We start from the raw sequence: 27,947 nt of genomic DNA, 5'->3' as shown, positions 1-27,947 counted from the left end.
TGGAGCATCTGGAAAATGAGAAATGTAGTTATTTTTAAACACGCTTCATTCTCTGCTATTGGTATCTATACTAGAGCTTTTAAAATTTATACTAGAGCTTTTAAAATTTATAATGAATGGAACACTCGCACTTGTTTCGACTCTTTGGAATCACGTTTATTAAAAGAAGCTCCTAAAATTCATATCGTTCTATCCAAGTTTCTTGGACACCACCTGCCCCTGGAACCCTCAAACTCAATTTTGATGGCTATGTTCGCCATAACTCAGGTGCAACAGGTGTCGTAATTAGGGATCATCTGGGAAACAATATTGCTAGTCGCTCTTTCAATCTGGGGGGCTACCACCCCCCCCCCCCTTCTTGCTGAAGCTATCGCACTCCGCAATGGCTTATTATTGGCAATGGAAAATAATATACGCCATATTTTCATTGAGGGAGATAATTTGCTTATAATTCAGATTTTGCAACGACGAGCTCATTGTCCAGGGAAAATTCAACTGCTTATGGACGACATTCAACAATTGCTCTATAATTTCGACAGCCATAATTCAAGACATGTATATCGAGAAGTTAATCGAGCTGCTGATTACGTATCATCCCTTGGCCATCACATTACAAGCCACTTAGATGTTGATCCTTTTATAGATAACATATTTTCTTATTTCATTTCCTTAGATAAGTTAGGATATAGTTTTGAGAGAAGATTATCCTAACTTTTGTGTATCTTTCCTTTCAAAAAAAAAAAAAGTATGAATGAAGTAATCTTATACATTTTTTTTCACGTTTCTCATTGTAATCCCCCGTAAATTTATAAATTTTATTTATATATTTTAACGTATATTATTTATATTTAAATAGAATTTATGAATTTTAGTAATAAATATTTAATTAACGTATATTAATTTTATTTCAAGTACGTTCTAAATATTTAACGATTTTTGAACTTTATTATATTTATATATTTAATGTATATTTAATTTTATTTAAATATATTCTAAATGTTTTAACATTTGTACAATCAAGAGTAATTATAGAATTTTACGTTGAAAAGAATTCGAATTGCGGAAACCGATTGAATTTAGAAAACCATCCTAATCGGTTTTCGATTCAAGTCCTAAAACTAAATTCTAATCCTAGCCCAAGTTGACAAAGCCCAAAGTAATTAAACCCAAAACTTTTTCCTCCTCCTTGCCTTTCACGTAAAACTCAAAGCCAAACCCTCCCCTTGCAAACTCACGTGAAGCTTTCTCAAACTCTCCTCCTTCTCTCCGACGTTGCTACCCTAGCTGCTGTTGCTCAGCCCCGCCGCCACCAGCCACCGACGATCCATACCGCCGGTAACTCCTTCATTCTCTTCTTCTCCTTCCCCCTCTTCTCTTTTCGTCTTGCCCTAACCGTTTTGCTCTCCTCCTTAATTTGATGTCTTCGCACGCAGTCACAGCAGCGCCGCGAGTCTTTCCTCGCCGCCAGCCCAGCCGTCGCGAAAGCTCCACCATCGCGCCGCACGGTAGAATTCTCCTCCTCCTCCTTTCTTCCCCTTCGTTTTTATTTTTCTCTTACTTTCGTGGATGATCTTTGCTCATCAGCGCAGCCACGACCACCGCACCACCGTGCGCCGCCGACCTTGCTCAGCCGTCGCCGTCGTGACTCTGTCCGGCCGCCCAAAACCCTCCTCTTTTCTTGGTTATTTCTTGAACTCTAAGCAATTGAATTAAATTTTCTAATTTAAATGTTATTAATTTAAGTGATATTTTAATTAAATTGAATTTATGAATTTATGATTTAATTAGAATTTCAGAATTTTATATTATGTTTAAATAATATATTTAATTTTCAGATTATATAAATACATTGAAATATTAATTTTGATTATTGAAAGTATGAATTTCAAGGTTTTAATAGTTGTAAATCGTGGTAGGACGATTGTGGGTTATTAAATTTATTGTTTCGACGTTCTAAGAACGTAGATTGGCCTTGGTGAAATGTTTAAATGAGTTATATTGCCGAAAATTTAAAGTACGATGTTTGCGAAAAGTTTTCAACAAATTTCAACCACTAATTCAATAATTATGATGCTAGGAAATCAAATATTCAAGTTTTGATATTGGGGAACGTTCTAAATATGTTGAGGATGCATTTAGAATGCTTTATTATAGTTGTGAATGATTAGAAGTTGATTGGGATTCCTTGTTGGTTGTTTTTAGGCGGAGAATTCTTTGTAGGCGATTTTTGAATTCGTTAAAGTGACCTATCAGTTTGTTTACACAAGGTACGTACATACCTGTGTGCTTGAAATGCGTGTGATTTGTTGAAACCATGTTGAAATTGTTGATGAACTTAGTTATGTTGAAAGTGCATGTTTAATATTGTTGGATGGACATGTTGATCACATATATTTCGTTATGATAATTATAACATGTTAGTATGGATTATTGATGCAAGCATGTCAGTTGGGAACTTTATTTTATATACATTGATTCAGATCGATTAATCGCTGTTCCCTTTTAGTTTTTCACTACTTTATGAGGGCCGAGGACCTTGTTTAGTAAGTTGGAACCTTATACCCATATAGAGGGTTGATCAGTGTTAAAGGAAAGGTTGAATTAATTGGAATAAGTCTTGATTGACATCTCTGTGATCACTTACTTAATTCCAAGATAAAAACAGTCGTGAATAAATGTTGTTTGTATGCCATATGTGATTGTTGAGTCACAACATAGTTTAGTTTATAAATCATGTAAAGTGAAACTGAGTAGCAATAGCTTTAGACTGTGCACGTCTAAAGTGACGGACAATCAGGAGTTGGGGTCATGGGTAGCCTATGGCTTTTTCTGGGGCCGGATTGATCACCGGTTCTATTTTTATTTAAAAGTCCCTCGATATCGCAGGTCATTGGGGTTTACGGAGTCGCGCCCGTACCTCGTCTTCCTTAGTGAAGAAGAAGAAGTTTCTAGTAGACAACTCAGTCCATTGACTATTTCAAATAAAATAAGGTTAATGAACCAAAGGTCTAGTTCAGTCAAACATAGTCTACAAGTCAATATATCTTGATTATCCTTGCTTATGTTTTATTTAGTACCATGTTAGGGTAGTTCGTTTAATAGAACCATGTTAGGATTACTATTGATTTAGTATGTAGTACTCAGCTTTGCTGATTACGTGCTTTTGCTTGTGCATGTTGATCATGGCTATGCCTTATTGATCCTGTGATGACCCAATCTTTGGTGAGCAGTCTCTAAGGATCAATAAGCATTGTCCATCTGCAGGTTTGAAGATGATGCATCATTGGGGATCGGGATTAGAGAGCTTGTAGTTAGATTTGCTTTTTTTAAGTGATTTGGTTTGTTAACTTAAATTTGAAATTTGTCGTACTATTCGTATTTCCTTATTTCAGTTAAATGGGTTTTGGACCGAATATGTAATAAGATTAATTATGAACCTACAAATTAGTTTTATGTTTTCCGCTGCAAAATTCTGAATAAGCCGTTACGTTTTCACACGGGCGATAATGCCTTGATAATTCTCTACGTTTTATATTAAAATGTTGTTTTAGAAAAGAGAGAATTGTCGGGGTGTTACAAAGTGGTATCTAGAAGCTAAGGTTTTACTTTAATAAATTTTAGGCGCCTAACTATCTGATTATTTAAAATCAATTTCTTAAAAATCGAGCTTCTACGGATTATAGTGTTCAAAAATTGGTACTTTTTTTTGGGGGGCCGATTTCCTTTTATCCTGTTTGAAAGTATATAATATTTCTTATTTAAGTTCGAAATCAAATTATTATTAAAGATAAAGTGATACTTTCGACATTTATATTTTTCTTATTATTTATTATTCAAAAAAAAAAAAAAAAAAAAAAAAAAAAAATGAGTACGTTTTTTTTTAAAAAGAAGTTCAATTTTTTTTAGTTGTTTCAAGAGTTAGAATTCGTTATTAGAAAATATAAATCTTTTTCGAATTAATAACTTTATTTTCTAATTTATTCGCTACGCATTTCCTTAATTTATTTTACTTTATTTATTTTATATTTTTATTTATGTTATTATTCTATGTTATAATTTTATTATATTAGCGTCCTTTTACCTTGTTATTTAAATTATTCCAATGCTTTAGCTTATGAGAGATGGGTATTATAAGAAGGGCATATAAGATAGAATTATATGTGCATTAGTAGCTAGTCAACGCTAGCATTAGAAATTGATTGTTATGTACGTGCGTGTGCTAATTGTTTAAGTGTTACATTTACATGTGCATAAAGAATTGTTTGATTCCACCAAACTTATTGATCATTGAACCTTGTTTATGTTTTGGCTGGAAAATCGTTAGTGAGACCTTGAATTGTTTATTTCAGGAATAAAATGTTTCTTTCCAAGTATACCAACATAGGATCCTTCGAGAAACTTGATATAGAAACCCCTGATATTTACGTGAAGAAAATTGTGTTTGGATGTGAATATTATGCTAAAGTTCAAGGGCAACCTATCTTAATGAGAAAGGATGTCATAGCAGCCACTATCATTAATTGCTTACCTAACAAATTTCCATACCTAGAACTCAAGGAAAGGTTTAAAGACATGCATTCTGATAATGGAACTCCAAACTTGGTTAAGTATGGAACTTGGGATGGTAGATGGAAATATGATTCAGAAATTCTGACCACCATTATTGAAGCAGCAGAAAGTGGGTTTAGAGACGGTAAAATCGTAGGGAGTCATGTTGGGGATTCAGTTACAGAAGAACCTATGGGAATAAGTGTAAATAATGACCTAGAGGAAAATGATGTAGCTGTGGAGAATGAGAATGTAGGTGTTGAGGCAGAGAATCCTAACCCAGCGGCTCATGAGCCAACCATTGAGATCTCTAGTGATTCGAATGCAGAGCTCGAAAGTGAACAGGAGATGGCAAGTGAGCCTAATCAAAATGAAGACATGGGTGAAGATGCAAACCCTGAGGAAGACCCCGATGAAGACCCTGAAGAAGAGTTCGATGATCTTGAGATCTAAATGTCACTCCGCAAGTTTCAAGGGCAATGGATAGGCAAGAGGCCACAAATATTTTGAAGTCATAAATAGTTAATTAGCTCTTTTATGTTTTAAAGAATAAGTAGCAAAGCTACAACTGTTTAAAGTTTAAGTTTATTGAAGTTTGAAATATTCTTTATTATTTTCAAGGATGTAATAAACCTCTATGGAGTTAGCAATAAAAGTTAAAGTTTTCAAGGAATTGTTCTTTATTCTATTTTGAGGATTCCATAATACCCCAACCTCTAGGTAGTACGTCGTGGATTAATCTTCCTATTGGTTGCATACTCAGTGTGAATTGTGGATCAATTCAATTGCCACAAAAATATTAAATGATTTGAGTACATAAAGGAAGTGAGGGTCAATCTAGATCCTCATGACCAATATGATTCAAAATGATATGCCTTATGTGTAGTGTGTAAATGTCTTTCGTGAATTATTGAGGATGATTATTTTCCAATGATTATTGCATCTTGTAAACGATCGTTGCACCTTCGTAAGCGATTGTCGTGCCTTCGTAAATGATGTGTATTAATGTGAACATTGTTGGTTGAGGCAATCTTTATGGTCAATTCAAGTATTAAATTGTATGGGATAACGTATAGGTGATGTTTCAAACCTAAAGTAGAATATACGAATTGCAGGTCGCGTTCTAGAATGGCCAACAACAATGATCTAGCTGCTGCGATTCGCCTCTTGGCGGAAAAGCTAACCCAGGAGAGAACTGAGCACCCCGATTCTGCAGGGGAAATGTTTGAAAGACTTTCTAAGGTTAAGCCACCGTATTTCAATGGGCAAGCAGACCCAACCTTCCTGGAAAACTGGATTAGGGAGTTTGAGAAACTATTTGAGGCTGTGAGTTGCCCTGGGAGTATGAGAGTAAGTCAAGCTGTCCTTTATCTGAAAGATGAGGCCGACCTTTGGTGGAAGGAAAATGGAAATAGACTAAGTGCTGTTGAGGGATTCAATTGGAATTCATTCATAGTTGCCTTGAGGGGGAAGTTTTATCCTCCTTTTATGAGAAAGCAGAAAGCGCAGGAGTTTATCAACCTTAGGATGGGGAATATAACTATTGCTGAATACTATAGCAAGTTTATAACTTTATCGAGGTTTGCACCTGAGGTGGTAGCTACTGAGGAGCTAAAGGCTCAAAGGTTTGAGCAAGGGCTGACTGATGAAATTCAATTGGGATTAGGTGGAGAAACCTTTACATCCTTAGACATAGTGTATGGGAGAGCTGCCCATATTTATGGTCTGCAGTCTAGAAAGGACAAGAAAACTGTGGTAATTGGGGAAAAGAGAAAAGATTTTAATGATGGGGGTAACCAAGAAAACTTTAAAAGGAATAGAAACGGAAATGGGAATGGAAATGGAAATTTGCAAGGAGGAAACAATCAAGGGCACCACAACAACTCGAACCCGTCTGAGAGAGTGCATCATTGCAAGATGTGCAGTAACAATCACCCTGGTAAGAACTGCAAAGGAGAATTAGTGACCTGCAACTATTGTCAGAAAAGGGGACATAGGGAGTATGAGTGCTTCTCTAAGCACAGAAAGGAACAAAATAGTAATGGAGGTGGAAACCAAGTAAGGTTTAACCAATCTGGAGGTCAAAATTCAAAGCCTGGAGGGGCACAAAACAATCAAGAATACTATAATAAGCCTGCAAATGATAACAACAACCCGAATAAGGCTCCAGGAAAGTTGTACATGATGAATCAGAATGAGGATGAACGATCTGCAAATATAGATTCTGGTACTTTTCTATTAACCCCGCGCAAGTTAAGCATTATTTAATTCGTGGTGACTTGTTCTTTTGTTTCGTCATCTTTTGTGAAAAGTCTAAAGTTAGTAGTTTTAGTGAAATAGGAATTTTGAGAATAGAATTCGTCGAAAGAGAATTTTGGTTAGCTATTCCCTGAGGTGAGTTACGAGGGCGTAACTCGTTTTCTTTAAGGGGGTAGAATGCGATAGAAATTCGCGCTTTTTACCTATTTTTATGGTATTTTTATGCATTTTATGCTTATTTTAGCAAATTTTACAAGTCTAGGCAAGGCAAATAGACTCTACGCATAAGAAAAGGTGTTCATGAGTAACACAAACAGCTTTGAGTTGGCAAAAGAATGCACATGAGTGGCACAAGTACTTCTCCAGTAAGAATAAGTTCAAAACTTTTTTGAAAAATGGGTGAATTTTCGTGTCAAGTTTCGGGACGAAACTTCTTTTAAGAGGGGTAGATTGTAATCCCCCGTAAATTTATAAATTTTATTAATATATTTTAACGTATATTATTTATATTTAAATAGAATTTATGAATTTTAGTAATAAATATTTAATTAACGTATATTAATTTTATTTCAAGTACGTTCTAAATATTTAACGATTTTTGAACTTTATTATATTTATATATTTAATGTATATTTAATTTTATTTAAATATATTCTAAATGTTTTAACATTTGTACAATCAAGAGTAATTTTAGAATTTTACGTTGAAAAGAATTCGAATTGCGGAAACCGATTGAATTTAGAAAACCATCCTAATCGGTTTTCGATTCAAGTCCTAAAACTAAATTCTAATCCTAGCCCAAGTTGACAAAGCCCAAAGTAATTAAACCCAAAACTTTTTCCTCCTCCTTGCCTTTCACGTAAAACTCAAAGCCAAACCCTCCCCTTGCAAACTCACGTGAAGCTTTCTCAAACTCTCCTCCTTCTCTCTGACGTTGCTACCCTAGCTGCTGTTGCTCAGCCCCGCCGCCACCAGCCACCGACGATCCATACCGCCGGTAACTCCTTCATTCTCTTCTTCTCCTTCCCCCTCTTCTCTTTTCGTCTTGCCCTAACCGTTTTGCTCTCCTCCTTAATTTGATGTCTTCGCACGCAGTCACAGCAGCGCCGCGAGTCTTTCCTCGCCGCCAGCCCAGCCGTCGCGAAAGCTCCACCATCGCGCTGCACGGTAGAATTCTCCTCCTCCTCCTTTCTTCCCCTTCGTTTTTATTTTTCTCTTACTTTCGTGGATGATCTTTGCTCATCAGCGCAGCCACGACCACCGCACCACCGTGCGCCGCCGACCTTGCTCAGCCGTCGCCGTCGTGACTCTGTCCGGCCGCCCAAAACCCTCCTCTTTTCTTGGTTATTTCTTGAACTCTAAGCAATTGAATTAAATTTTCTAATTTAAATGTTATTAATTTAAGTGATATTTTAATTAAATTGAATTTATGAATTTATGATTTAATTAGAATTTCAGAATTTTATATTATGTTTAAATAATATATTTAATTTTCAGATTATATAAATACATTGAAATATTAATTTTGATTATTGAAAGTATGAATTTCAAGGTTTTAATAGTTGTAAATCGTGGTAGGACGATTGTGGGTTATTAAATTTATTGTTTCGACGTTCTAAGAACGTAGATTGGCCTTGGTGAAATGTTTAAATGAGTTATATTGCCGAAAATTTAAAGTACGATGTTTGCGAAAAGTTTTCAACAAATTTCAACCACTAATTCAATAATTATGATGCTAGGAAATCAAATATTCAAGTTTTGATATTGGGGAACGTTCTAAATATGTTGAGGATGCATTTAGAATGCTTTATTATAGTTGTGAATGATTAGAAGTTGATTGGGATTCCTTGTTGGTTGTTTTTAGGCGGAGAATTCTTTGTAGGCGATTTTTGAATTCGTTAAAGTGGCCTATCAGTTTGTTTACACAAGGTACGTACATACCTGTGTGCTTGAAATGCGTGTGATTTGTTGAAACCATGTTGAAATTGTTGATGAACTTAGTTATGTTGAAAGTGCATGTTTAATATTGTTGGATGGACATGTTGATCACATATATTTCGTTATGATAATTATAACATGTTAGTATGGATTATTGATGCAAGCATGTCAGTTGGGAACTTTATTTTATATACATTGATTCAGATCGATTAATCGTTGTTCCCTTTTAGTTTTTCACTACTTTATGAGGGCCGAGGACCTTGTTTAGTAAGTTGGAACCTTATACCCATATAGAGGGTTGATCAGTGTTAAAGGAAAGGTTGAATTAATTGGAATAAGTCTTGATTGACATCTCTGTGATCACTTACTTAATTCCAAGATAAAAACAGTCGTGAATAAATGTTGTTTGTATGCCATATGTGATTGTTGAGTCACAACATAGTTTAGTTTATAAATCATGTAAAGTGAAACTGAGTAGCAATAGCTTTAGACTGTGCACGTCTAAAGTGACGGACAATCAGGAGTTGGGGTCATGGGTAGCCTATGGCTTTTTCTGGGGCCGGATTGATCACCGGTTCTATTTTTATTTAAAAGTCCCTCGATACCGCAGGTCATTGGGGTTTACGGAGTCGCGCCCGTACCTCGTCTTCCTTAGTGAAGAAGAAGAAGTTTCTAGTAGACAACTCAGTCCATTGACTATTTCAAATAAAATAAGGTTAATGAACCAAAGGTCTAGTTCAGTCAAACATAGTCTACAAGTCAATATATCTTGATTATCCTTGCTTATGTTTTATTTAGTACCATGTTAGGGTAGTTCGTTTAATAGAACCATGTTAGGATTACTATTGATTTAGTATGTAGTACTCAGCTTTGCTGATTACGTGCTTTTGCTTGTGCATGTTGATCATGGCTATGCCTTATTGATCCTGTGATGACCCAATCTTTGGTGAGCAGTCTCTAAGGATCAATAAGCATTGTCCATCTGCAGGTTTGAAGATGATGCATCATTGGGGATCGGGATTAGAGAGCTTGTAGTTAGATTTGCTTTTTTTAAGTGATTTGGTTTGTTAACTTAAATTTGAAATTTGTCGTACTATTCGTATTTCCTTATTTCAGTTAAATGGGTTTTGGACCGAATATGTAATAAGATTAATTATGAACCTACAAATTAGTTTTATGTTTTCCGCTGCAAAATTCTGAATAAGCCGTTACGTTTTCACACGGGCGATAATGCCTTGATAATTCTCTACGTTTTATATTAAAATGTTGTTTTAGAAAAGAGAGAATTGTCGGGGTGTTACACTCATTTATCGTAGACTATTGCATATTTTGAGGAGGTGTGAGTGGATGTTTTGAGGAGGTGTGAGTGGATGTAAGAAAATTGTGAGAAAAGTAAGAAGTGTAATAAATTAATGGATAATAAAGAGTTGTGGATAAAGTAGGAGAAAAATGATGAAAATGTATAAGATGGTAAAAAATAATTGTAAAAAATAAAATAAAGTAGAAGTGAATACATAAAAGAATACTAAACTAACAAAAAATTTAAATGTTGGATTAACAACAAATATAAGGTTGACAATATTTTACAAGTACAAGGGTACAATGTGGAAGATTTTAAATGCATGTGTATAACGTATAAATCAAAGAAATATAGGGGTACAATTAGGGTTGTTCATCGGTCCAAACCCGGACCGGACCAGACCGAAGACTGGAATTTTCATAATTCAAGACCTGAATACTGGACCGATTATATATATTTTAAAAATTATGGTAAAAAGAAAATATATATAAAAAAGACCTTTTTTGGAAGCTAAAATAAAATATATCACAATATAGTAATATTTACAACATATTAAAGGAGAGAATTAAATTTTTAAATATATTATATTTTAGTTTATCAAGGAAAAATCGATCCGGTCCAAAATCGAGTTTTTGACTGGACCGGACAGGACCAGAACGAAGATCGGAATTGATATTTCTTAACCCGAAGACCGGACCGATTGCCTTCGGTCCGGTCCGGTCCGATCTGGGTCGGTCTGGTCCAGTCTATTTTTCGGTCTGGACCAATTTTTGCACACCCCTAGGTACAATTAGGGGTGTAAGTGGATTGAAAAGTCCAATCTAGTTCATTCCAAACTTGTCGGACTGGATTGGACTTGGACTCAACCTTTTGGAGTCCAAAAGCCAATTAAGTCCAAAGTTTTAATATTTTATATTTATATAAAATGTACGTTTAAAACTATTGTGAAATATTCGTTTTTGGGACTTTATTTACTATGTGCAATATAAAAACAACCAAATGTTACACTTCATATAAAACCCATATCCCAAAAATATTTTCTCACCCTCTTTCTCTCTCGCTTTTTTCATGTAGGCTATGATGGTTGATTATTCGGCTTTAATATAATTTAATTTTTTTAGGAACTTAAACCTTTTTCAGCTAAGTCTTTATATGTGTGTAAGACATATTGTAATTTGCAATTATATCTAGTACTTTACAGAAGAGTGACTTGTAGTTATAGGCGTTAAAGAATTTTATACCCAATATTTAATTCTTATACTACCTCCGTTTCTGAAAGTTCTTTACGCTTTGGAAAATGTGTCCAAAGTATAAAAACTTTGACCGTAAATTCTCACTATTATATACATCAAAATGTTACATGTAAGATCTTGTCAGATTGGTCTCGGTATGTATTTTCAGAATATTAAATTTTTATAACTTTTTCACATACGAAATTGGATATATTAGTAGTTAAATATTGCATTGGAGTTCGTGCAAATAGTAACTGTAAAGATCTTTTTGAAACGGAGGAAGTATATTTTATTTTACGTGTTAGAAAGGTAGCGGCAATTATATTATTTGCATCTATGTTCAAACCATTTGAGTTTAATTTTTTTTTTTTAAATCTAAAGTAAAGTTCTTTTTCTATAAAAAAAAATATCAGATCGGATTGAACTAAATTTGAACTCAAAAAAATGTGTACGGATAGGACTTGGATACAAATACCCAAGGGCAAAAAAAATTTGATTGGATTTGAACTTGACAAAAATACAAAAAAATCTAATTTGTTTTCTTGGGCAGTTGGGACGGGCTCTGTTCGTTTGGTTGGGATCTAAACTTTAATCTGTTCTCTACAAGTTATATAATTGGACATGATGTTAATCAACAACAAAGTCGTTGTAGTATAGTGGTAAGTATTCTCGCCTGTCACGCGGGTGACCCGGGTTCGATCCCCGGCAACGGCGCGTTACTCTTTTTTTTAACCAAACACCAATTTCTGCGTTGTCCGACTTGTCCCTAATAACAGTAATAACAGCAAAGGAAGAAACCAGATTAACATAATCAGAAGTTCAAAACATCATAATCAAAGCATAATCACAAGCACATTCCTCTAAATCGATCAAAGATAGCAAATATATTTGGGAAGACTTTTCAATGGCTACATTAAAATGGTAGCCACCACAATATATTAAATCACAGCCCTTCATTATCGTTGACTCCTTTAAACCGTTGATTGCGATGACTTTTGTATTATAAAAAAGTAATTTATTTATTTTTAAAAAAATACTCCCACGTTCAGTTTTAAATAATACTCGTTTAGACTGATTATTATCGGTGCAAATATAAGATATAGCTTTTCTTTTACCCACCAGGTGTAGTGTGTTTCCGATATACTCTGACAAACCAGAATGGGGCCAATTGATAGAAATCAAAACTCAAAGTCCAGAATGGGGTCAATTGATAGAAGTCAAAACTCAAAGTAATCAAGAACATAACTTTCACCTTAATTCCACTGGAATCTGCAACACAAAAACTTCCATAAGACATCCCTATTAGCAACAGCGATACCAACGAATATCGATCAAGATTACCGAATTGGAGAGAGAATCCGAATCTGAAGATAGAAACTGCTCATGATTTGAAGTTTAGTACGGATTTGAATAGACAATTTAATAAAAACCGCTCATAAGATGAAGTTTAATATACAGATTAATAGATGATGATTCCACCCAAATTTTGAAGAACATCAAGAAAGAATGATTTCGTGGATGATAGGGGTATGAAGGTGTGGTAGTTTTAATGCATTTATTTTTATTGAAAAATTAATTTTAATTAAATTATAAAATAATTTGAAGTCAGCATAATTAATGGTTTAGATTGGTCAACTTTATTTCAATGGTTGAGATTTAATATATTATGGTGGCTACCATTTTATTGTAGCTATTGTAAAATCTTCCATATATTTGACTAGGCTTTTTTTTTTTTTGAATTAATATATTTGACTAGGCTCATGAGTAGTGTATTTTGGGGGCAAAGAAAAAGAGTCAATCTCATTGATTCATATAAGATCTACAGAGTACAGGGCGTTTTTTTAAGAATAAGAATCAACAAAATAAGCCATCCCGACATTGAAAATAACAAACTCTGTTCTCTACACCACAACACAAGTTATACACAATGAAGTCATTATCATCAAAGAGGCTCCCGCGACAAGTGGGGTAAAGGGGGGTCGGACGTATACAACCTTATCCCTGCAATTGCAGAGAGGTTGTTTTCAATTGACCCAAAAGCGATAACGGGACGACCATCTTCTACCTCATGGAAAGGAAGCAAAGTTATACACAATGAAGAAACCGCAAAAATCCCCACAAAAAAAAACCCCTTAAAAAATACTCAAGTCAAGAAATACACTACAGCCAATCATCTTCCCCCAGCTGTATCAGAACCTTTGCCTTGATTATGTCTGCCGGAGTCCTTAAGCTCAGACGAACCTCCTGCTGTTTGGTATTGCGCTGGTTGTGAATTTTGATTAGGTCGCGATGAAGATGAAGAAGTTGCACCGAAGACCTGAGCTGCAACAAATGGATTAGGCCTCATAGACCCAATGCTTTTTTGCTCGGCTTCTTGCATACTGGAATTAAACTTCAAGCCAGTCCCTTGATTCATCTCACCACTTTTCTTTACAACATTAGAACCTAGCTGAACCACCGGTTTCCAAGAAGAGGATACCTTTTTTGTACTAGGGGCATTGTTGTCATTCTCTCCCTTGACTACCCTGTCCACATGAGTTGTCTCGGAAATCTGATTCGTTTTGGGCTGCTTGCTCTCTCGATCTAAAGTAGGAATTTCTGGTAGTTCGGCTCTAGGGGTTACAGAACGGCCGGATGCTATAGTAGTAGTTGGGAATGCTTTTTCAGGAGGGACAACTGGAGTATAATTAGACGGGAGGAGATCATCCCAGTTTTCAAGCAGCTCTTTATAGACTTTTCTGAGTGTGACCTCAGTGAGACCTGTTACCTTACAAATTTCTGCCTGCGTCTTGCGTCTATCTTCTAGTTGACAGGCCAGATAAATAGCAGCAGCTGATATACTTATAGGGTTCCTACGCGTACAGAAACATTTGTTCATCACAACTTCTCCAATGTGAGTTGCAAGTTCCTACCCCATAACAAACTAGTAAGTAAGTCATATGATGTACGTAGAAATGAGTCAAAGCTAGGGAAATCAATTTCTCTGAAATGAAACCTTAATAATGCGATGGTGCTCTCTCACATAGCCACCAAATAAACGAAGAAAAAGCAACAGAGAAGCACAATTAAACGCAATTTTGACAAGCAACAATCTTTCCCTGATTCTGATGATAATGCAACAGCCATGAGCCAACAGATGATTTAACAGCATTAAATATTGAAATAATGAAATGTGTTACTCAAGTCCATTGAACTAGCAAGATCAATGTTGAAAATCCTTCAATTATAAGCAGCAAAAGCAGGAAAGGAGCAAATATTACAATGTAAAGATGGTATCTCAGAAGTTTTATGATTCTTCATAATTTACTCTATTAGCATATCAGCTGGGTGAAATGCCTACCAGTTTCCCAAAGTATACATATTATATCAGCCCCCACGCGTATTAGCAAATATTAGCAGGAGTTTTCAAGTACCTGAGCGGATTTATTTAGCTGGAGAAGGTTGCAAAATCTAGGCATATGTACAGCAATAGAGTTGCTATTAATTGGTTGACTGAGTTGTAGAGCTTCACCCAGGATCTTGATATACTTTCCAATCTCTTTCTGAGGGAGGTTCGCTGCTATTGAGATTTCCTGTTACATGAAATAAGATACCCAGTTACAGATGCCCTTAAAATCAAGTATTCTTTTCTATCGCATATGCAACTTATCTTAAACCAATTCCCCCTCAATTACTAGCAAATACAATGAGCATATACAGGTTTTAAAGAGTTCAAACTCGTAAATTGTTAATTTTGCAATTTGCACTAGTAGTTTAGGCATAAAGAGGAAGCAAAGGTGGTTATGGATGAGCAATTTGAGCAATTTTGCAAATGGCTTAGCATTCAGGACACAATCTAAGCAGAACAAGCACCCCAAAAGGAACAACATACTGTTAAGAAAAAAGTCAGCGTATCGTTTTCAGTTTTATAACTCGTAGGATTACCATTTTCATTACTAGTTTCACAGGGAGAGGTGTGAAGTTGATTAGGAAAATATACGCAAAGACAACCGCAATCAGATTTTCATAAATGGATCGTCTTTCAGAACTTAATTAATGGAGACCAAGAACAGAAAAGGCAATTACAAAATGTTCACTATAGTTTTATACCAAGACAAACACTCCCAAGTCCCAACCAACCCCCCAACATATCACATTAATTGAAGAACTGAACTCAGAATGTAACACAACACATTTCTCCAACGAGCCCCTTATAATAATCAGTGTAATACTGAAGACTGAAGAGTTCAATCAGAAACTATTCAATCAAATTGATGCTATAGATAGACAGATTAAATTTGAATATCAGAAAGTATCAAACCGAAGCACTACTACCTAGACAACATTATTTTTAAAATTCTAATTCCATTATAAAACACAAAACAAAGGAATTTACAACACTAACATCATTCAAAAAGTCCGAATCCTGGGAAATTCCTGAATTCACAAAGCTCAATCATAAGAGATTTTAGTGACAAAACTCCAAACAATCCAATAATTTACAATCATTATATTTTAAACCGCAGTGGATGCCACCCAGATTAGTTGTAAGTATGCAAGACAACAAGACTAAATCCAGTACATTCAATCACTGTAATTTGGAACCCTAATGGATGTCATGCTAACTTAGTTGGTGAAGTCTCGGGGATGATACCCAAGACCCCTGATTAAATCCCGTCTACATAATTGCAAGTCTCCTTACACCAAAACAGATTTCAAACCCCCCTCCCCCCAACACTCCAATAATATGAACAAACTAGGTGGAAATTTGGGCGAAACCTCAGGTAAATTAAAACAAAATTCCAGTTATCAGGGACAAGAGATAAACCTGAAGGGTACGGGGCTCCTGGGCCTCACGAATAGCCTGAACAAGGCAAGCAGTAGCAAGAGCTTCAACACTACGATTCCTCAAACAAGTAGCAGAAGAACAATCCCTAAACAACTGAAAAGCATGATCAGAAATATCACGGTCCAACCCCAAAATAGAAGCCACATCAACAATCTGAAGATAAGCCCTCAAATTATCAACAACAACCCCAGAAGATGAAGATGAAGAATTGACAGAAGTACCCTCCAGAGCACGCTCGAGCTCGGCGAGGTGGCCGGAGAAGGAGAGAGAAGAGGTGGCGAAGAGAGGAGAGTGGCGGAGGGACCAGGTGGAGAAGGCAGTGATAAAGCCAGTGTGGTCGAAGGGGTCTTCGGGGTCAGGTGACGGTGGTTGCGGAGGAGAGAGAAGGAGGTCGGAGGTGGAGAGTAAAAGGGGGGAGTCTTGGCCTTGGAGGTGGAAGATGTGGTGGGTTTGGGTTTGGCGTTCTTCGATTACACGGCCGCAGGAAGTGCACTCTGTTATGTGCCGCCCTGTTGGAGTGGTTGTGCACCGGCCGTTTGACGGCGGTGCTGAGCAATACGGACATTTCATTTTGTTTTCCCCTTTGCCTCTCTCTACATGATGAGAGGGAGCAATGAATCCAAAAAATAAAAGAACTTTTTATATCCTTGGTATAAAAACACGGAGCTTCTGTTCAGTTGACCTTGTTGACTTATTTCTAACAAAATAAGCTTTATAATATAATTAAGATAAATTTAGTTTAGAAGAACTAAATTAAGTTTTTTTTTTGGAAAAATTGATTCTAAAAATATAATCTTTAAGCGATCTGTTTATAAAGGGCTAATTTTTTGTTTAACTAAGAATAACACAACTTTTTAGACCTGTCTTCTCTTAAAGGCTCCCCTCATAAAGACTTACTACAATAGGCAATATGAAAACTAGCCTCACGAATTAAACATTTTTTCTTTATATAATTAACAAGAAGATTAAAAAATATTGTAGCATATTACCTATTTTAGAAAGTTATTGTAGATGGGAGCCTTTTAAAAGAAGATTGGTCCAAAATGTTGTGTTATTCTTAGATAAACATAACGTCAGCCATTCTTAGAATCAATATTTCCTTTTTTTAAAAACAAAATTCATTCATTAATAAAGAGTCATACGATATCTACAAAAAGAAATATATATCTAACAAATACATGACAAATTGAATCACATAAAGGTTTCCTTCATCAAAACTACTGTCGTTGAATGAATCTTGCATTGTAGAATGTCTAACGCTGGAACATGCAGCATTTTCAGAGAGAGGATCTAACGATTTATTATAGCCGTGATGATGATTTCCACTTGATTCATCTGAATGTACTCGAAAAATTGATATCTCCCGCATAAAACTTTACCAACGAACCAATTATACATAAATCCACTGAACGACAAACCAAACATACTAAGAATAACTCCGCCATATGGATACTAACGAACAAGGAAGTACTTCGCCCGTATGGTGAAAATTTATTGGATTTAAGAGACAATAACTGAATAAAATGAAGGGAAAGGATCGAAAAATAGTCTAATTTCAGAAGAAATTATACTATTTTCGGCCTACGACGACAAAGAAAATAAAACCTGGAAAATGAGAGAGGGGGAGAGGATGGGAGAGCCGCGGAACATAGGCAACTAAATTAAGTTTATTCAAAATAAAAAATATATTTTTCAGATAAAATAAGATAAGTTCAAATAAGATTATCTAAGTTCAAATAGTATAGGTTAAGACAAAATAAGTCAAAAAAAAAAAGTGAGGTGTTATTTTCCACCATTTGACATTTTTTGGCAGAAAGGAGAGTCCAGTCATAAATCATAATCACTTTTTGAGTGAATGAAAATTAGGATCTTTCGGTTCGGGGGCAGCAAGAAAGGCATGCGTCAACTATGTATGTTCGTTGCTACTCCGTAATAATCATTGACATAATAAGCTCAAATTGAAATAATAATGAAATTTTATTCATAAGCTTAGCCTTGAACCAATCGATTTGAGCATTAAACAATAAAAAAGAGTACAAAGGCAAATATCTATTTACATGTGGATCGTATTCTATACATTCAATAATGGTATATCATTGCAATTATATACGAAGTATGATTTTATCCCTTGCATATTATGTGATGATATAGTTCCTATCTACTCTACAGGTAACTCGATTTGCTTAATTAAAATGATAGCACACTAGTCTTTGATTCAGATTTTTTATACAAGTTTGAAGAATATTAATAACTTCTCCAGAAAAATATAAAAATAGTGAAAATGGGTTGATTTTAAATGATTTATGGGTTAGGTCATGAATTAAAACATAGATTTATATTGATTCTTGTTTTTTTTTTTTTTTATGAGAATAAAAATAATTGGGTTGTGCCCATAACTGATCAGGTATTAAAAATGATTTATGCTTAACTCAAAAATTTGTCAGCAATTTCCGTCTTCAAATTTCCAATTTCAGAACTTCTATAATACACACAAGTCAATTGTTATTGGATAATGTAAGTTAAGTTTTACTCCCTCCGTCTCTTTTTGTTTTTTACGTTTTCCTTTTTGGGTATTTCAAAATGTTATTTACATTTCCTTTTATATTATCACATAAATGATTTAATATTCTATCAAAATTTGTGTTCAATTATTATTTTAACCAATTAAATTCATTGGGTCATTTAATCTCTCACACTTTTTTATTGGGACATTAAATTTTTCTCAATATTAGAATTTTGATAAAAGTGAAAATTTATAAATAAACGTAACTTATCTTGTTTAAATAAAAAAATTGAGGAATCTCGATGCAAATTAATTATTCGTTAAAATGCGTGAAAAATACCAAACATAAAGAAGAAAAAGAGACGGAGGGAGTAACTATTAAAGGTCTTATAAATGGGTAAATTATTGAGTTTTATTTTATAGGCACTTTGGAAAGATGAATTATCATAAATGTATTATAGGAGTGTTAAAATTTACAATTTTTGTTTCTTACATTTTATTGTTTACTTTTGTAACGTCGGTATGCTTATCAGAGAATAATGTCCTCAAAGTGAAAAAATAGATAAATCAGACAAAAGGTCTTGCGCGCATAAGGTGTACAATAAATTTATAGTACACCAAAATAACTTTTACCTAGTTTTTTTGTAACTTTTACTATGTTTTGGTTAACTTTTATATTATGAAATTTATTTTGATAGATTAACATTTTAAAAGGTTAAATGATTAATTTTTATACATTATTAATGATTTTGAATAATTTTTTTTATTAAAATGAAAAAAGTTTATCAAGAAAAAATAGATAACTTTAATGTATTTTGAGTCAACTTTTACTTTGGTGTACAATATTTATTGTATACCCCTTGTAATAAGAATTTGTGTAAATCAGATCCTAAACAGTAAAAATCCCAGAGGTTGGACCCGGTTTAACCGGTCAAAGTCCCTAACATTACAAGTTTACAATTACTAACACAAAACGGTGGTGCTTCGGTTTTGATTCTTTTGAATCGTTTCTTACATACTCACTCTCAAGGTTTCAGGTAACCTTCCTTCCTCTTCACGCTCAATTTTCCTTTTTCCCACTTTTAATCTTCATTATTTTTATGGCTCATTTTGTAATCTGTCAATTGTTAATTCATTTTACTCCCTGTTTTTGCTGTTTCTAAATGTTTTTTTTGGGTAGTTTTGGTCATTATCGATATCATTACTCAATTTTATTTTATTTTATTTTGTTTTGGGGGGAGGATTATTTCATGTTTCTGCAGCAAGAAACCCATTTCGATTTTCGTTAATGTATGTTGATTTTCGGATAATTGCATGTTTTTTTGGATTGATTGTTCCTGGGAAGAAGAGAGAGAAATATCAGAAATAAGAAATTGTGTTTTTTTGGGGTTTAGCAGCTTTCGTAGCTAATTAGACCTGATTTTAGCCTAATTGATGTTGTTTGCATCACCTCATCCGCATGCTAGTGCTAGGAAATGATTATAGCTCTGCAATTTCTCTATAATGGTTTAGTTTTTCTTAAAAATGACCTAATTTTATTGATTTTTGCTGTGATTTTATACAATAAGAATGAAGATTTGCAAATTTCCTCTGGGTTTTGGTGGTGCTACCATGTTGTAATATGTGCTTATGTTATGAACATAATTCATGTTTGCAATTTCTTGTTGATGTTATATAACATGCAATTTCTTGATTCATGATCCCATAAGACTGAAATTTGCTTAAACTGTTTTTCGGGTTTGCTTTGAGTGTTATGGTTGGGAATGTGTGATAGTATGCATGCTTATACTTGTACTTATTTCAATTTAACTGTTTCTTGAATTGAATTTTGGTTAGATGGGTATGAATAGCTTTTGATGATTATTCGAAATATGGTTAAGGATAGTGTTTATAGTTTTTATTAAGCTTTGGGGTTTGGTTATGATTAGGATGGATAAGGGAAAGAACCCTGGTAAATCTAAAGTGGTGTCCAAGCCCGAGAAGATCTACAGGGAACTCCGAGAGATAATACAAGAGGAGGCTCTCCGTTTCCTTCCTGCTAAATCTCTTTGCAAGTTCAAAGCTGTGTGCAGAGACTGGAATCGTCAGATATCAACTCCGTTCTTTGAACACAGTCAGTCATTTGCTTTTCGTTCAATCTCAGGCCTATTTTGTCAGTCTCTTGATGGTTCTATCTCGTTTATTTCCCTTGATCCTATATCATTTGGCATCCCTGACCCAAGTTTGAAGTTTTTGCCTGAACCTGTTGATTTGATTGCTTCCTCTCATGGATTACTCTGCTGTCGAGGTCGCACCGAGGAAAAGGCATATTACATTTGCAATCCTGTTAACCAACATTGGAAGAAGCTTCCTAACCCTGAAGCTAATCATGGACAAAACCCTCTCTTGGTACTTGTTTTTGAGCCATCACTCCTGAACTTTGTGGCTGATTATAAATTGCTTTGTGCTTTCCCTTCTACTGATTTTGATGGTGCTTATGAGTTTGAGATCTATTCATCCATTGAAAACTCGTGGAAGATTTCTTCTGAGATTTGGTTTGGCGAAAATGGGAGGATACTGAAGACAGGTGGCGTTCATGTGAACGGGGTTGTTTACTGGTCTTCAAATAGTTATTCGATTATTGGTTTTGATCTAAAGAAACAGCGTGTGAAGGTGTTCTCAGCCTATGATATGTACGGATCTAACACCTTGTACATGATCGACAAGAAGCTTTGTGTATCAATTAGGAAAGGTTCTGAACTAACCACATGGGTGTTGTCGAATGAGTATGCAAATACCATGCATATGGAAGCTAGAAGCCAGACATGGAAACAGAAGAAAGTTGTGCTTAGTAATGCAGGTGGTGATAGTGGTGGTGCAACACATGATTCGGAAGGAATTGTTTTGGCTGTGGGAAGTGATGTGATTGTGTACCCGAAAGGAAGTAAAATATTTATCTATGGTCTTAGAACTAAAGAAGCAACAGAGGTGAGCTCTAAGGCAGAGTTTATCCTAGAGAATGTTTATGTTCCTTATGTCAACAGCTTAGTGTGCCTTTAGTGACTGCAGTGCATTAGACGGCGTAAGAATCAGGTAAATTGTGTTTATTATCGGTGTTTAGTGACCGGGATGATTGCGTATGTATCTACCCTTAACTTCTATCCTGCACTTGTAGTGCTTCACATTTTGCCTATATGAGATGTTTGTGACCATGTGAGTAACAATTATTAGAACGATTTGTAAACATTACATGTACTTACAGATTATTTGCCGCTTTCCCAAGATTGTTTGTAAGATTTGGAACTAAAATCTGTGACAGAAGTCGCTTCTTTAGAACGACAGAAGGCTAGTTTAGCTATTGTGTTTTATTTTGTTTTATTTTATTTTATTTTTGATGAAGGAAAAGAAATCAGGTTGGTCTCTTAGAAAAAACGAACTAACCTAACTCATCATTTTGGATGATAAGGGAGAGGGAAAGGTGAAACAAAGAGAATCATAGCAATAGAAATTAGAGTAAGTATTACATTTCCCCGCGATACAATGCGTGGCTTGATTAGGTTCCCGGTAACAGTGAGTGGTTGAAATAGAGTCGAAGTTTGATAAGTTTTTCCTTGCATCTTCAACAAGTCCACTTACGGAACCTGCCAAAACATGGTTCATGGAATTGATCACACCAAATTTAATAAGATTTTTGTACCCTATCGCAACCACACATTTAATTCCTTTTCAGAGTGATGAACCTTCAGTAAATAGAATGGAACCCTCCGAATGAAGAGCCTCACCTCCGGCCATCAATATTGTTCCATTTTTGTTACGAAAACAAATTGCAAGCTTGTTCTCGACCTTCCTCTTTCGGCTCTATCAAAGTTCAATTTGAAAAACCGGCGGAGAACAATCCACCTGCTTCCCAAGACTAGCAACCCCATGACTCGCACCCTTTTGTGGGTTGTGCAAGAAGTGTTTTGCTCTTTCATGTTGGAGCAGTTGGATCAAGTCTTTATGTTTATGAAATTGTTCAACAAATAAAAGCGAGCACTACTGAGACTCGATTTCTTTGCATTTTTATGTTTCCGGTGATTGTGGGTGGTTTCCGGTAGTGGCTGAGGTGGCGGATAAGGTGATGGAGCCAGCGGTAGGTGGTTCCAGTAGTGGGTCCGAATTTGTAGTGTTGTAAAGTTTGGTCAAACTTGTTTATAATGGTGGTTAATGTTTTTTTTGTAGGTGATGGGGAAAGAGAATGGACAGACCTATTGGGGGTGAGAAACTGGGAATCAATTTACAAGGCTTTGGGATTAAGTGAAAAAGAAAAGACGGTAAAGGGAATGACAAATGAGGCAACAACAAAGGGAATGCTGCCAGTTTATTCTCTTTCGTAAGATGAATACCCCTAATCAAATGACCACTTTATTGTTTATTGTTTATTATTTTTTTGTTTAATTAATTAAATAAATTATGTAATTTTCTAATAAAATACAACAACATTAATCGTTAACCATGTCAAAATTCCTTAATTTCTGTAAAAAGTTGAAACGAGCAATATATTGTGGGATGAGGGGAGTATCTTTTACGAAAGAACGGCTATAGTTGCACCGGTGGCGTCAATATTCTTTAATTTTAATTTTAATTTTAATTTTAATTTGAAGTTTAATTTTAATTTGTGGGAACAACTGCTGTTATTATTGATTTGGGGGCATATGTGTAATTGTGCAAGGGAACAAAACCCTCTATTTAACCAAACGGGGCCTGAATATACCTAATTTTCTTTGGTGTTTTGCTTCACTGGTAAATTGTGAATTCCGATTTCCTCTCGAATCACCACAGGTGTGTATCCTTATTTTACTGCAATTCTTTAGAATATTCCTAATTCCTGTTCGCTCTTTAACCCCTATTTTATTCAATTTGTGATTTCTAACGAACCCTAATCACCCTTTTTTATTCAAAACCGGGACTTAATTCAACTTTTTTTTTTTTTACATTTCTTTGGGTTTATGCTTACCATTCCTGTTAAAATTCACAGTTGCACATTGCGGAATTCTGTATCGTTTCGCCAATTATAATTTGTATATTTTGAACCAAGACAATCATTAGTTAGAAAGCAAGAAATTTGGGGTTAATCAAGACTGATAGTGACGATTTCTGGGCTTGTAATTTTGTATGATGATCAAAATTCTTAGATTTGACGGAAAATTGAGTCTTTTTGCAAAAAATATTAAAAAGAACATTGAAAATAGCATAAACGAGGTGAGGGAATTGGGAAGAAAAAGGAGAGATTTCGATCAAAATCCTCTATTATTACTATGGGATGCACGAAGAGTGGACAAATTGGCTATTGCAGCTTTTTTCTGTAGCAATTTTGAGGAATTTGACTAACCTGAATTTATTGTGGCATTGATCAGGATGGAAAGAAGATCAAAGGAATCCTTTAGAACCATGATAAAGAACAACAAGATTTACATGGACCTAAAAGAGATACTGAGGGAGCATTCCCTTCGCTATCTCCCAGCAAAAGCCCTTTACAGGTCACTTTCAGTATGTAGAGATTGGAAGCTTCAGATCTCAAGTCCCTTCTTCGTGCATAACCAGTCAATTTCATTTTCCTCAGTATCAGGCTTCTTTCTACAGTCACCAGAAAATCAAAATCCTCCCTCTTTTGTTACCCATAACAGAATGGCTTATGGTGTGCCTGATCAGGAACTTAAGTTCTTACCAGAGCCAGTTGATTTAAAGGCCTCTGCTAATGGTCTTCTTTGCTGTCAAAGTCGAACTGGGGAAAAGCTGTACTATGTCTGTAACCCTGTTAACCAGCATTGGAAGAAAATTCCTAAGCCTTCTGAGAATCATGGTCCTAATCCTATGATTGCTCTCGCGTTTGAACCATCACTGCTGAACTTTTCAGCTGATTACAAGCTAGTTTGCATTTTTCCGTCTAATGACATTGAGGAAGCGTATGAATTTGAGATCTACTCCTCGTTGCAAGATTCCTGGAAAGTTTCATCAGAGATGTACTTTAGCAAAGGAAAGCTACAGTGTATTAGAGGGGATTACTCCAATGGAGTTATCTATTGGCCAACAACTTCTGGGAAACTTTTGATTTTTGATGTGAAGAAAGAAAAAGTGAAGCAAACTTATGCACACCTTGGAAAGTCTATAGGGATGGTGAATGGGAAGCTCTGCAATTCTTTCTCAACAGGTTTGTCCATTACGGTGAACGTACTACAAAGCTTACATGCTAATACACTGCCAATGAGATCTAAGACTGATACATGGAAGGTGGAGCATAAAGTTCAGTTGAATGCTGCAGATATTCAGCTTCAGAGAAATGATCAGCTACGAGTTCTGTTCACATGGGATAATTTGATTCTGTTACGAGCTGATGGTAAGACCTTTATACATGATACGATAACCAGAACTACGACATTGTGCAGTCAATCACATGTTGATTATCAGTGTCAAGTTTTCCCGCATGTTAACAGCCTCGTCTCTCTTATATGATCGGCTTTCTTTTGAAATTGGGGATTATAGTTAGTTTTATAGTATTAAGTGAGCAACATTGTTTGTGATGAACTGTGTTCTTGCATCCTTACTTTACCTCAGAAGTAGTATTTTTAGATGACATGGAACTATTTGTTTTGGTTTCTTTTAATGAGCTTCAAAAGATTAGTTTGTCAGTCCCCTGTTTTTGGAACTGAAGGACATATATATATCTTCCATTATTTTTGTCGATGCTAGCTGTGTGTGTATGGTTCATCATAATTTTGCTATATAAAATCACTACATGCAACGAGGCAATGATCCCCAGGACTACAAATCCAAGACTTTTAAGGTATAACAATTGAAAAATTGGACTGGGGTTGAGAACTCATAATTGAATCATAGAAATACAAGTAAGATATATGGTGATTTTTCAAAAATTATTCGGTTAGTGCGAATCACTGGCCCGTGCGTACGTTCAATATCAGAAACAAAACTGACAGTGATACATTACGAGTACGACCGATCTATCATGGTACCGGCCACCGGGTAGAGTAATACGGTGTAGCTTCTTGCTTAGGTCTTTAGATTTGTAGTATAAACGAACACTAAATTATTTTCTGTGCTAATTTTTACTCCAATTTGGTAAATCGAGTTAGCCGAGGTGTGGGAGTCGGGCATATATAAACGAAACCAGACTTAGTCGTAGAGAGAGGCCGGTTAATACTTTTTGGTTTGCTATGAACAATTTTATAAAAAAAATCAATACTTCTTAGTTCTTAGAACTAAATCACTCATGGAGTCATGGACTTATGGTCCGGGCTGTCAAAAGTTGACCCAATTCAACCGGCAGGGCTTCCAAAAGCTGACCTAATTCAACCGGCATCAGACAAAAATTGAAGTGACTCGCAAAAAATTCACACGTTCAATCCACATGAGCATATCTGACCCATAACCGACCAATGACCCAATTTGACAGTGCAGACCGGAGGGGTCGGTATGAGTTAAATCTCTAGGAGTCTAGGGATTGAATTATATACATATATGCAGTTGGAAGTTGGAAGTTGGAAGTTGGAAGTGCATACTGATAAAGTAAGTAGTACTACAGTATACAAAACAAAGAGTGATCACCAAAACAAAATCCAAATCCAAAACCATATTATTAATCTTTTATACTACTCCGTAGTAGTAACATACTAGTAAAACATATCTAAAGCGAAAAAACATTAAAAAAAAATGTGACTGATCAAAGGAGATGTGTGCAAGGCAAATATTCTTCTGTATTACGACCAAAGATAATACGATGTATGGTATTGATGACTTGTGCAATTCCTGCAGGAGTATGTTGGTTTTCCACAGAGCAAAGCCATATGAGCATGGAGTCAATAACCATGTCAAGTATGGTACGGCCAGGTATACGGTTCATTATACCGCTATTCCAGAATCTTGTTATAATCTCCTTCCTCAGAATCTCTGCCTCTAGCCTTGGGAGTTGCAATATCTCCGTCAGAACGTTGCGGATCATGTTCATCAGTTCAATTCTATGCAACCGAGTTATTAACTCGTCGTGACGGCTTTGACTCATTGGAACCATGGGGATCGATCGATCGATCTGTTAATTATGAGAGACGAGGATTCTATATAAGTTTATGATGCTACTTTAGCTGGTCGTATTTATAGTTACAAGTCCTAATACGAATCATACTCCTTAAATTTATTAGAATTTTAGAGATTTGCTAATACTTAGTTTCCTTGGACAAAGGGATTTGCTAATACAAACTGGAAAAGGAATTTTACTTTATTTCATCATGTTTCACTTTAATAAAACTTTATGCGCGCTTTCTTTATTTTTGGTCGTGGCCCGTGCTGTTTTTATTTCGTATCACAGTTTTTGGTGAACATATATTAGTAAGTTTTTTCTAAATCCTTGGGGTTACTAGTGCAGTCTACTTTTTTATCTAATATATTATATTTATATTTATATAAATAAATAAGTCACATTTGCTGAATTATTAGAGCCACGTAGGAGATTTGATGATTTCAACCAATGAAAAATAATATTTCTAATTTATTTTTGAATTAAAAAAGCCGAGTGCCACTTAAATAAATAATTAGATGTTAAGTAGATATTTTAATTAATTACTTAATTATACAATTTTATCCAAAATCAAATACTCTAATAATTACAAAAAAAAATTCAATCCAAAATCAAACACTAATCTAAAATAATTTCTATCTAAAATCAAATACTAATCCAATATTAGAGCGCCACGTAGAAAATCTAATGATTTCAGCCAATGAAAAATAAGAAATTAAAAAGTCGGGTGCCACATAGATAAATAATTAGGTGTCATGTAGATATTTTATTTAATTAATTAATGAGTAATATATAGAACTCCATCCAAAATCAAAAACTCTAATAATTAAAATAAAACTAAAATCAAATTCTATCCAAAATCAAATAATAATCTAAAATAAAATTATATCCAAAATCAAACACTAAGCCAATATTAGAGTGCCACATAGGAAATCTAATGATGGCTGCCAATAAAAAAAATAAGATATCTAAATTATTTTTGAATTAAAAAAATTTAATGTCACGTAATAAATAATTAGGTGACACGTAGTATTTTAATTAACTAATTACTAATATATATAATTCCATCCAAAATCAAACACTCTAATAATTAAAAAAAAAAATCTAAAATGAAATGTAGTTAAAATCAAACACTAATCTAATATACAAAATACAACAATTGTAATAGGATTTTTAATTTAACTTAACAATTTAATAGAATATGTGCATCGCATGGGGATAAATCTAGTTATATAAACAACAAAAGCTTTCTTGTAAAACCGCCTAACGTTAGACCACTTTTTTTTATACTA

The 27,947-nt window shown here is 34.8% G+C and overlaps 3 protein-coding genes and 1 non-coding gene across 6 annotated transcripts; 3 read left to right on the top strand and 1 right to left on the bottom strand.

Annotated features, from left to right (window-relative positions):
* The first annotated feature begins 11,919 nt into the window (after nt 1–11,919).
* On the top strand, nt 11,920–11,991 carry TRNAD-GUC (transfer RNA aspartic acid (anticodon GUC)). The gene has a single exon. It is a non-coding gene; the product is annotated as a tRNA-Asp (tRNA).
* A 1,140-nt stretch (nt 11,992–13,131) lies between these two features.
* On the bottom strand, nt 13,132–16,733 carry LOC110789648 (plant-specific TFIIB-related protein 1). Its single transcript, XM_056837021.1, has 3 exons — nt 16,085–16,733; nt 14,691–14,849; nt 13,132–14,185 (listed from the first exon to the last, which is right to left on the bottom strand). Exons 1-3 carry the CDS (start codon nt 16,673–16,675, stop codon nt 13,448–13,450), a joined length of 1,488 nt encoding a protein of 495 aa, XP_056692999.1. The 5' UTR covers nt 16,676–16,733; the 3' UTR covers nt 13,132–13,447.
* Nucleotides 16,734–19,511: 2,778 nt separating this feature from the next.
* Nucleotides 19,512–21,896, top strand: LOC110789649 (F-box protein At5g49610). The gene is made up of 2 exons (XM_021994346.2): nt 19,512–19,645; nt 20,537–21,896. Exon 2 carries the CDS (start codon nt 20,538–20,540, stop codon nt 21,645–21,647), a length of 1,110 nt encoding a protein of 369 aa, XP_021850038.1. The 5' UTR covers nt 19,512–19,645; nt 20,537; the 3' UTR covers nt 21,648–21,896.
* LOC130467928 (uncharacterized) lies at nt 21,542–26,859 on the top strand. Of its 3 annotated transcripts, none has more exons than XM_056837031.1 (4): nt 21,542–21,680; nt 22,809–22,959; nt 23,984–24,963; nt 26,397–26,859. In XM_056837031.1, the coding sequence occupies exons 2-4, from the start codon at nt 22,910–22,912 to the stop codon at nt 26,627–26,629; spliced, it is 1,263 nt and encodes a 420-aa protein (XP_056693009.1). In that variant the 5' UTR covers nt 21,542–21,680; nt 22,809–22,909; the 3' UTR covers nt 26,630–26,859. The 3 variants fall into 3 exon arrangements, with proteins under 3 accessions (XP_056693009.1, XP_056693003.1, XP_056693010.1); XM_056837025.1 differs by lacking the exon at nt 21,542–21,680 and adding an exon at nt 22,088–22,719; XM_056837032.1 differs by lacking the exons at nt 21,542–21,680; nt 22,809–22,959 and adding an exon at nt 23,105–23,408.
* Nucleotides 26,860–27,947: the final 1,088 nt, after the last annotated feature.

This window comes from Spinacia oleracea, chromosome 1, assembly GCF_020520425.1.
Source record: "Spinacia oleracea cultivar Varoflay chromosome 1, BTI_SOV_V1, whole genome shotgun sequence".
Lineage (NCBI taxonomy): Eukaryota > Viridiplantae > Streptophyta > Magnoliopsida > Caryophyllales > Amaranthaceae > Spinacia > Spinacia oleracea.
Note: the sequence above shows the minus strand (reverse complement) of the source record. Positions and strands in the feature narration are given on the sequence as shown.